This window comes from Trichoplusia ni, chromosome 3 (genome assembly GCF_003590095.1).
Source record: "Trichoplusia ni isolate ovarian cell line Hi5 chromosome 3, tn1, whole genome shotgun sequence".
Lineage (NCBI taxonomy): Eukaryota > Metazoa > Arthropoda > Insecta > Lepidoptera > Noctuidae > Trichoplusia > Trichoplusia ni.
This window is the reverse complement of record NC_039480.1, coordinates 6,028,237-6,039,511: the sequence shown is the minus strand read 5'-3', so window position 1 is coordinate 6,039,511 and position 11,275 is coordinate 6,028,237. Positions and strand designations below refer to the sequence as shown.

The 11,275-nt window shown below is 36.8% G+C and overlaps 1 protein-coding gene and 1 long non-coding RNA gene across 3 annotated transcripts; both read left to right on the top strand.

Moving 5' to 3' along the window:
• Positions 1-20: 20 nt before the first annotated feature.
• LOC113491626 lies at positions 21-6,182 on the top strand. 2 transcript variants are annotated; one of them, XM_026868688.1, is made up of 4 exons: positions 21-237; positions 1,521-1,643; positions 2,321-2,597; positions 5,853-6,182. In XM_026868688.1, the coding sequence occupies exons 1-4, from the start codon at positions 91-93 to the stop codon at positions 5,888-5,890; spliced, it is 585 nt and encodes a 194-aa protein (XP_026724489.1). In that variant the 5' UTR covers positions 21-90; the 3' UTR covers positions 5,891-6,182. The 2 variants fall into 2 exon arrangements, with proteins under 2 accessions (XP_026724489.1, XP_026724488.1); XM_026868687.1 differs by lacking the exon at positions 5,853-6,182 and having other exon boundaries at positions 2,321-4,264.
• A 3,144-nt stretch (positions 6,183-9,326) lies between these two features.
• Positions 9,327-11,211, top strand: LOC113491625. Its single transcript, XR_003400443.1, has 2 exons — positions 9,327-10,030; positions 10,424-11,211. It is a non-coding gene; the product is annotated as an uncharacterized LOC113491625 (long non-coding RNA).
• Positions 11,212-11,275: the final 64 nt, after the last annotated feature.

Genomic DNA, 11,275 nt, shown 5'->3' with positions numbered 1-11,275 from the left:
ACATATTACAATTTTGTCAATACATGATCAGATAAATTCTAAAATGTTGAATCAAAATATTATGAGTGTTTAACTATTAGTTTTATCAAAATGTCTGCGCCGTTTACTATATTAGAGCAGCCTATTGATCCTTCGGCTGTGATATGTCGCGGGTGTCTCGCAGAATCGGGAGAAATGAAAAATATTTACGAATGGGGCCTAGCAGAGGACTACTTTCGAATTACAGCTGTTGTTGAGGTTTGTAATCATAAAAATAAATGTAATTTCAGTTAATACTCTTACACTTGTGCTTATCTTGGTATTAAATAGGTTAACCAACAAAATTGTAATGGTTATTGATTATTTCAATAAAAAAAAGACGCGTATGTATACTTCACTATAATATCATACAAATAAATGAGACTTGTTTATATCTATATTTAAATTATTATTTGCAGTATACTTTAACTATGACTGGATTCATTTACAGAGAATAGTATCCCATTGCCGCAACTCATGTCTTTTGATAGTAAACAAAGAAATTGAGGAATTTTAACCATTTTATTTTATAAATAACCATTTATTTTGTTTACTTTTAAATCAACAGTCAAATTTCAACAAAAAACATCCTTCAACTGACTATATTTGATCATTACTTATTAGTAGTTGTTACCAAATTATTAACAGAATTTGTCTCTTCTTATAAACCGGTCAGCGGGTCATCTTAGGGGCGGATTTTATGAAAACATATAAAAAATTCGAAGGCCCATATCTCGAAAACGGTACATCGTAACCCCATGGTTCTCTGAAGTTAATTGGTTTCAATGCTCACGGCGAACCTGATCCTGCACCGAAAAACAATGTCCTTGCTCCATAGTGCCCCTAAGGCTACACTTCAACCTATTAACCTTTAAGAAATCCTACTGCTATTCTTCTAGTTCCAAACCAAACTATCTGTTTCTCGGTTACTTACCATGTGCACCTCTCATATTTGACATCTTCACACCATAAAAACAACATAATCCTCATATTGTTTCCTAAAGAAATAGGAAAGAATAAATTAATAGAATCACTAAACTTGATAACCAGACAACTGATAAACTTACTTATACATTTCTAAATACATAAATATTATAGATAAATTACACCCAGACATAGAACAAATGATCATCAACCACTAGACCAACAGGCCCGTCAGGCCTTTGTTAGTGGTTTACAAAATTAGAACAGAACTACTCGACCCTGCAAATGTTGCTTTGCCAGGGTGGAGAAAAAGAATCACTTAGGTATACAATGATAAAAAGAATCAAATAGTATAGAAAATAGATGTTGTCTGATTCTCAGACCTACCCAATATGCACACAAAATTTCATGAGAGTGGGTCGAGCAGTTTCAGATGAGTTCAATTATGTATACCGCAAGATGATAATTGTATAAATCAGAGAGAATAAGTCTTTATTGCCCTGCACATTACGGCATTCAACGAAGAGAAATGGGTACATGGTTACAACAATATTAACAAATCATATTATACTTTTCAGACGCTCAGAAAACCTGGCCTATCGGAAATGTTGTGCTCCAACTGCGAACAGACCTTGATCAGCTTCAAGCAATTCCGGAAACAGTGCCAGGACTCTGACCATCACCTGAAGAGCTGTCTAAAGGTATCAAAATTTAAAATTTTTCATCATTGATGAATTATTACTATGTATTATCTTACCGATCTGGCAGCGGATGGATGCGGGCTACCCAGGACCGGGATGGTTGGCGCTCTTTGGGGGAGGCCTACGTTCAGCAGTGGACGGCGATAGGCTGAGATGATGATGATGATGATGATTATCTTATGATAATGATATCTTGCAAATCCGCGCGCGTTAATCCAACAGATCTAATTGCGGATGAATGCTTGAAGATTTTATTGGTATGCCAGAAGTACTGTGGGAGGAATCTATGAAAGTATTTTTTTTTATATTCCAATAGCTTATCGCCCGCTTCGAGGTCGGTTGTATCGCGTTTCCAAGAGAACTCTTCAAAAGTCCGGTATAAAAACTATCCTATGTTCTTTCTCAAGGTCAACTCTATCTCTGTACCAAATTTCATTAAAATCAGTTCAGTGGTTTTGACGTGAAAGCGTAACAGACAGACAGACAGAGTTACTTTCGCATTTATAATATTAGTAGGGATGGTAGGGATTTGTTTAATGTTTCATAGGTACATTTTGTCGCCGTCAAGGAATTCTGCTGAGTGTGAAACTAGTCAATTCATATAGATAAGAATATATTGTGTATGTGACTTGAATGTTTTTAATACTAATGTTATTATAAACATTTCTCTATTGCAGAAGAAGAACAAACGTAAAAACGGCAAGAACGAGCTCATATGCGAACTCCGCGACAAAAAGCTAGTTATCAAAGTACAGGCACCGGAAACTGAAGAGAAAATACTCCTGCCCTGTCCGTTCCATTGCGAAGACACATTCGCAAAGAAGAATGACCTCTACGGCCATTTGAAGAAGGTCCATAATGTCTCCGAAGACTTTGCGGTGGAACTTCAGTACTACTGCGCAGTAGCGAATTGTGTGTATAATGTTAATTCCGGTTCACAAAAATGCTTCTCAGGTAGGAAGTTTTTGAATCAACATCATAATAAAGTCCATCTTGTAAAGGGGATTGTCTGTAAAGATTGTAAAACTTCATTTTCAGTTGACGTTGATTATCAACGCCATAAAAAAACATGTAACTTCGTCTTTATCTGTCAAATTTGTAATGTCAAATATTCAAATAATGAAGCGTTGTTAGTGCATTTGATGCGGAAACATCCCGATGTACATAAAATGTATAAAGATGAAAGGAAAGCCGAAAAGCGTAGGTTAACCGAAAATTCGGATTCGAAACCAAATGAAGTAACGAAAATACCAAATTTCACACCGGTTACAACTGATTCTGAGAAACAAAACACAAAAACAACTACTCCATCTGAAAATCTAGAATTTAAACTTGACAGTCCTAAAAAGGCAAGTACTCAAGTTCAAGAAATAGCTAATGACGTCACGTTACTGTCATGGCCGAACTACGAACCGCGCACAGATGACAATTCGACACAAACATTCGAAAACACAATTTCTATGAATGAAGATATGTATTTTCCCGAGATCATATCGCTCTCAGACATACAAACACAGACTCTAGAGTTTGGTTTGAGTAAATCGAACAAGGAAACTCAGATAAAAAGCTCAGAAACACAATCACCAGACCTTAGTATCAAAGAAACACAAACATGCTTCTGTCATTACGATGCTCCGAAAACGAATTTTCGTCTTTTTGAGAATCTGACGTCGACTGAAACTCAAACGCAGTCAGCTGATCGCTTTTCAGTCAAAAGTGATGTCCTGTTAAGTTTCAATTCGGCTGAAACACAGACATGTTTCGATGATTCGAGTAATGATAGTTTGTGACAGTCGTGCATGAATCCGATGACTGACGATTCGGAGTTTATGAATTTTTAAATTTTTCGAACTACTATTTTGGGCAGAAATAGCTTTTTACTCTGAGTTAGTCACCTTAGTGAGGCTGATTCGCTATTTAGGGCCGATTTTTCAATCGTCACATAACTTATCTGAGGAATATGTTTGACGTTTTGACAGCTTTTTTATAGAAAACATGTCAAACGGCCATATTTATACCTCAGATGGAAGTTAACCGATGATTGAAAAATCGGGCCTAAATGATGCAACGGTTTACTCACACGTATTTATCGGGATTGCCCGACTAGTTTCGACTCGCGACCCCAACGCATCAGCTCACGATTAAGGACTCCTTTGGGTCCGAAACTAGTCGGCCAATCGGGGCATCATTTAACAATTATGTGTGTTTTTTCTATCTATAAATGAATAAAAGTGTATATTAAGCATGCCGCAAATAAACACGTTTTGACATACGAAAAAATCGAGTGAAATTCGCGACTCTGATTAGATTCAAATAGGTTAAAAAAATTGCAAGTAAAATTGATCACCCATCAAATTTATGACCGTAGCAACGTTGCATTACATCATTTTTTAACTCTCTAGCTGTTACGATTAATGAGATACAGTCTGATGACATACAGACGGATAGCTAAGTCTTAGTATACGTTTAGTAAGTCGAATATATTCCGATAATTCTTATAATTCATTACAAGGTTTTTTTTAGTAACTTATACGTCTCAAATCACGTTTTTCGTACAAAATAAGTATATAATATTATAATTAAGCTAAGTACCATTTTTATTAAATGTTTCAAATATGAGGGTATTAGGTTTTTTTGTTTCTAATCAAATTCCAAAAAACATTTGTACACAATGTACTAGTCATTTACTATTTTAGTATTTAATGTAGATTATAGGTAAATAAAGTATAATAATGTAAATACCCTGTCCGTTACAAGAAGATCCTTTCGACAGGTTACATTTTTTACTGCAACGATAGCCTAGTGGTAAAGGCCGCCAAACCCACTGAGCGAGATATGTCGTGGTTTCGATCCCCGCGTAGGACAAGCACTTGTGTGATCCACGAATGCTTGTCCTGAGTCTGGGTGTCTTTGTGCATGTGACTTGAATGTTTGTGAAACCCATGACACAAGGATTAAATAATTTATTAGGAGAGTGGTTCAAAAAATAATTATTGGTAAATAAAAAGCGACAAAGTCGTTGTTGATTCGATTTAAAATGAAATTCAAAGAATACCAGCCAAATATCAAATTTTATTCATCACTTTTTGGTCAATTTAACGACCTGTCAAAAGATTCTTCGTAACACGGACAGAGTATAAACGTAGACTGTAGGTGTAGATATAGAAAAATCCTAATATTGTGTAGACATTTCTGACTATTATCAATTTAAAATATCATGTATACTTTTAGAAAAGTAGATTATAAATTACTTGGTGATTTATACATCTTTGACAGTCGTTACAGGTAGTCAGAAGCTTGAAAAGTCTGACAACCAGTCTAACCAAGGGGTATCGTGTTGCCCAGGTAACTTGGTTGAGGAGGTCAGATAGGCAGTCGCTCCTTGTAAAACACTGGTACTCAGCTGAATCCGGTTAGACTGGAAGCCGACCCCAACTAATAGGGAAAAGGCTAGGACGATGATGACTTTGTTAAATATCTTAGGATGGATTTGCGATACGCAATTCGTTGTATTTTCGTAGTGATTCCTATAGAATAGAACCGGCAAAAAACTCCATAAGTTATTCTTTGAAATAAAAAATAATACGAGATTGTACAAGTACATAGATATGTATCAAAATCGTAAGATAGTTATTAAAAAGAGATTAATCTCGACAAATGTTTGTGTGATGAGCACGACCATTTGTTCTGTGTCTGGGTGTAATCTGTCTATATTATGTATGTATTTAGAAATGTGTATGTTTATCAGTTGTCTAGTACTCATAATACAAGCTTTCCTTAGTTTGATACTAGATGGCGTTGTGTGGAAGTTGTAAAGAATGACTGAAAGAACACTCTATTGTATCCGGAGTCGGTTGGCCATACATTTAGTTTGAAAATGGCTTCAAAGCAATTTGATTGCAGTACAAGAGCATGGGCGTAGCCAGCCATGGGGTCAGGGTTGAGCAGTAGTCAACCTATGGCCTGACGGGCCTGTTGGTCTAGTGGTTAGTGACCCTGACTGGACAAATGTTTGTGTGATGAGCATGATCATTTGTTCTGTGTCTGGGTGTAATTTATCTATAATATGTATGTATTGAGAAATATATAAGTAAGTTTATCAGTTGTCTGGTTACCATAACACAAGCTCTGCTTAGCTTGGGATCAGATAACCGTGTGTGAGTTGTCCCAGGATTTATATATGTCCCGGTATTTTTTTTGTTCTGGCAGAACGATCCAATCGGCGATCATCGTTTTGTGCACACTAAACATACACAGGCTGTTAAGATGATTTTTGCGCATGGTGGAGCGAAGCCACGGCTGGCCATCGCTTGGCAAGAAAATAGCGAGCGCAGTTTCTACGCTGGGATAAAATCTTCTTGATTAGATTCGCCACTTACATCTCCTTTTTGTGAGTTTCTTACGGATTCTTGTTAGTTTAAATCCTTATAGCTCAGAGCCCGGGTGGGGCAAGCACCCCACCTTGCAGTGCCGGCGTTAGGGGGGGCGTGATGGGGCGATGGCCCAGGGCGACAAATTCTGGGGGCGCCAAGGTCTGAATAGGAGTCTCTTGCCTCTCCTGGCGCAAACCCTCAGAACTGTGCTCTCGATAGAGGTGGAATACTTCCACCGCCAAACGTAACGCTAAAAAGATGAAATTCTTAATATAATTTTACTTGGGATCAGCAAAAAACTAACACTTGATATTGCTTCCCTCAAGTGGGCGCCACAATATTTTCGCCCGGGGTGTCAGTGGCCCTTACGCCGGCATTGTTACCTTGCCCCCGTGTGGCTTCGCCCATGATCTTCGCACAAGAGAGATGGCTCTTCGCTTTGTCCCTCTTCCACAATAGCGACTACATTAAAAGCTTTTCGTAATCTCAGCATAGCTTATACTTCTATGTAAGAGATTTGATTTTTTATATGTATTTTTATTATGAATAACGATCAGTAGTTATAATTAGTTTTTAAGTGAGACTTACTAATATATTATCATCTGTAATCTTTTTTAATCGAAATAAATTATTTGATGTATTGAACACTTGTGTATTATTGTCTTGAATGATTTTCAAACCGGTCTACAGTGAGTTGAACTCGCGATACTTAAGTTCCGACGGATATCTAACCCATAGTAATTGAACTAAAACGACACTCAAAAAAATGCGTATGTGAGTCTGTTTGTTTGAACGCGCTAATCTCAGAAACTACTGGTCCAAATTGAAAAATTATTTTTCTGTTGAATAGACCATTCATCGAGAAAGGCTTTAGGCTATAAACCGTCACGCTGCGACTAATAGTAGCGAAGATACAATGGAAAATGTGAAAAAAACAGGGCAGGTATAAATCATAACTTATATATTACCCACGGGGACGAAGTCGCGGGCAACAGCTAGTATTAGTATATAGATATAGATTGAAGTTGGCTCTCATTTTACATTCATATTTTTGATGTGATATTATTATTCTAATGTCACATAGACTAAACAAAATAGTTTTCATCCTTTTTCTAACAAAGATACTGTTTTAACAACGCCATAGGTCTTTACCATGACTTAAAGTCATTTCAATCAATTTCATTTGTGGAAACGTGACAGCACACGACATAACTTGGAGTGGCTTTTTTTTTTTTTTTTTTTTTTTTTTTTTTCTGGCTCTTCACGGTTAGTGTTGGCCAATGACAACATTTACAAAAGGTAGGGAAACTTAGGAATATATAAAAGGACGATAAATTTGGAGCGACAAATTGAAAAATTAAATTACAATTTTATGGTATTCGAAGAAATGAATGACGCTATACATTTATATACATGAAAGTTATTAGAATGAAGTAAGGACAGGATGGAAGAAGGAAGAGGAATATTAATGGATACTAAGCTATTTACAAAGGAACTATGGTCATAGAGAGGACAGGAGAAGAATATATGGTTAAGATCACCCACATCTTTGCCACACCCGCAAGTCGGGTCGGACATAATTTTTAATCTGACCAGATGGATGGGACAGCTGCAATGTCCCAGGCGCATCCGGACTAATGTCGATGTCTCCATCTTGCCAAACTTGGCTCTAAAAAGCCATGGTTTTAGTGTGACATTGGATTGAACTGATGCGTACCATTTTCCCTTAAGTTTGCTACTGGAGTCCCACTCAGCTTTCCATGATTTTAATAGAAAGGCCTTCGGTAAAGACAGAAGGTCTTGGCAAAAGTTTTTGTAAGGAAACAAGTCACCACATTGCACCGCTCAGCCATCAGCTGCCAATTTGTCAGCAAATTCGTTGCCTCGAATTCCAGAGTGGGCTGGGATCCAAGCGAATTGCAGATTATAATTGTTAGCGTTAAGTTTATACGTCAGCTCATTAATTTGAAAAATGATTGGAAGTTGAATTTTGTGTTGAAATGGAAATTTTTGAATACCTTGAAGAGCGCTCAGAGAGTCTGTAAAGATTATAGAATTTTTTAGTTTAAATATTTTTATATATTCAAGTGCTTTGAAAATTCCAAAGCATTCCCCCGTGAAAACCGAAGTCTCTGGGGGAAGCCTAATTTTCTGCACTACATTGTATTGTGAGTGGTATACCCCTACACCAACACAGTCGGTTGAAGAGGGCTTAGCTGCATCAGAGAATAAGTGGTGAAAATTATGAAATTGTTCTGAGAGCAACTTATTAAATTTCGACTGGGGACAGGGATCAGATTTACTAATTAAGTCGTGTACTACATAAGGTGAGAAGTGTAGGCTATCATAGCTAACACTAAATAACGGGAGTTTGTTAGACCGATGTGTAGGGGAACTAAGGGATAAGAATTTCTGATAACTAATGACCAAACAGGGAACAGTTTTATGAGACCAGTAGCTGGATGATTGGACTTGAGACATTAAAAGGTGTAGTTTAGGAATAAGGGGATGAGCAGAGAACTGAAGGATCCTGAAGAAAAAATTATCTGACAGAAATTGTCTCCTAAGGTGTAACGGAGTTTCACCACACTCCACTTGAAGGGCATTTATCGGACTAGATTTCATGGCACCAGAAATAATCCGGAGGGCCTTAGATTGAATTAAGTCTAATTTTTTGAAAGCCATAATACTTCCAGGTACAAGGGTAAACAAACCATAATCTAAAACACTTCTAATTATTGCGTTATAAATTAACTTTAATGAGAAAGGATGAGCGCCCCACCAAACTCCGGATAAGCACCTAAGCATATTTAAATGTTTTTCACATTTATTAATAATATGTTCGCAATGTTGAACACCACTAAGCTTATAGTCTAAAATGACGCCCAGATATTTAAAATAGTCTTTGAAAGGAATAGGATTTCCGTTATAGGAAATGGTACATTGAGGAATATTTCTTTTACGTGTAAAAATGACACTTGCGCTTTTAGAAGTAGACAATTCCAAACCGTTCAACTGTAACCATGAGGATAATGATGTCAAAGCCGAAGTAATATCCGAACAGGCTTTTTCCACGGAATGACTTGAACTATAAAATAATAAATCATCGGCATACTGCAGTACTTTGACTCCGTTGTTTACGGATTTATCCAGGTCATATGTATAAATATTATATAAAAGGGGACTTAATACAGATCCCTGAGGAAGGCCTCTCCAAACCTTACGGGATAATTTATGATCAGCTAAAGGCATATCTATGGAACGATCAGATAAAATGTTAATAATAAAATTACAAAGATTCAACGGTACTCGAAGCTCACTTAGTTTAGTATGTAATACGGATACTAGGACATTATCATAGGCTGCATTTATATCTAAGAAAACAGCTGCTGTAGACTGGTTATTAGAAAAAGATAAACGGATATCAGTTGTTAAAATACTTAAGCAGTCCATAGTACTTTTACCTTTTCTAAAACCATATTGTGAAGAGGATAGAAGGCCTTCACTTTCGATGTACCATTCTAGACGATTTTTAATTAGATTTTCAGCTAATTTGATTAATACTGAGGACAGTACTATTGGGCGGTACGAGGAAATATCAGAAGGCGCTTTGTTTGGTTTTAAGAATGGTAACACCATTTGACGTTTCCATTCTTCAGGGATGTTTCCTGTTGTCATTACGGTATTAATCAACTCCAAATAGTAACTAAGAATATTATCACTCAGATGTACGAAAAATGAGTATGGAATGCCATCTAGACCAGGAGCGGAATCTACAGTATTTTGCACAATCCCCTTTAATTCACTTAGGGAGAACGGGAGGTGTAATGTATTAGTTGTAGACTGTTTCGAACTATCGGCATTTGTTCCGCACGGTGCACAACAAATGTTCTGAGGAACCCATGGTGGAGCCAAATGGTCCAGGAAGTCAGAGGCTAAAGAATCAGGAATAGCAGGCGTCGGCTGTGTAAAAACGGACCTGAATTTACGAATATTTTGCCAAACTATAGTAGGGTGGGTATTTGGGGAAATTGTTGAGCAGAAACTCTGCCAACCTGTATATTTTTTTTTCTTTAAAAGTTGTCTGGTGTCTGTAATAACATTAGTCAGTGCCTCAAAGTTAATATCAGACATATCACGATTATAATTAAGTTCAGCTTGTTTACGTTTTTTAACAGCCTCTGTACACTCTGAGTCCCACCACGGGGGTTTAGGAATTAAAGTAACATTTTCACTTTTAGTATGGAAAGTTTCATTAGCTGCAGTTATTATTAACCTAACTAAAGCATTAGCACATGCATTTTCATTGCCATCTGAAATAGGCGGGAGAGTAGACAACTTTGTGTCAGCACTACTTCTATACTTTTCCCAATGAATGCTATTCCTATCAGGCAGTTTATGTTTCAGGTTTGATCGTCTCTTTGAAATAGTTGGCATAGAGAATGGGCTGGAAATAACTATTGGGAAATGGTCACTGCCATATGTAGAAGAAAGGGTATTCCAGGTTAGTGAAGAAGCTAGATTAGGAGAACAAATGGATAGATCCACAGCACTGTTATTCTGATTAGGGGCTGACCGCCGAGTGGCGATACCTGTATTTAATATGCATAGATTATGTTGGTCTATTATGTCAAGTAAGTCCTGCCCATAGTTGCTTGAAATTGAGCAGCCCCAACATTGGTGGTGGCAATTTAAATCTCCCATTATAATTAAAGGTCTTGGAAGAATAGAGAAGAGATGGTTGATCTCAAGAAGTAAAGAAGAAGAAGGGTGAGGAACATAAATAGAGACAAGGCAAAGATTGTATACTTTAATAGCAACAATTGAAATGTCCTCACTATGTGGTGGGAAGGAAATGATAGAAAAGGGGATAGAATTCTTGATAAGTATGGCTACTCCACCATACCCATCAAGTCTATCATCTCTAATAATTAAATAATTTTTAATTTTAAAAACATTATGTGGCTTCAGCCAAGTTTCTGCTAAAGCAAAAACTGAAGGCTTATATCTATTAAGTAAATAAATTATGTCACTTTTTTTGCTCAATAGGCTGCGACAATTCCACTGTATTATGCAGTCCATGATTGGTGGGAAGGGTAAAAGTATTAAGAAAAGAGGCAGCGTTGGACGGTGAAATATTAAATTGAGAGAGGAGTTGTAAGAAAGCTGTAATGAAATCATTTATAGACATGTTACTATTAGTTTCATTTTTATTCTTATTTTCATTTATTGTTAAAGCACACCCATTTGATGGCTGTG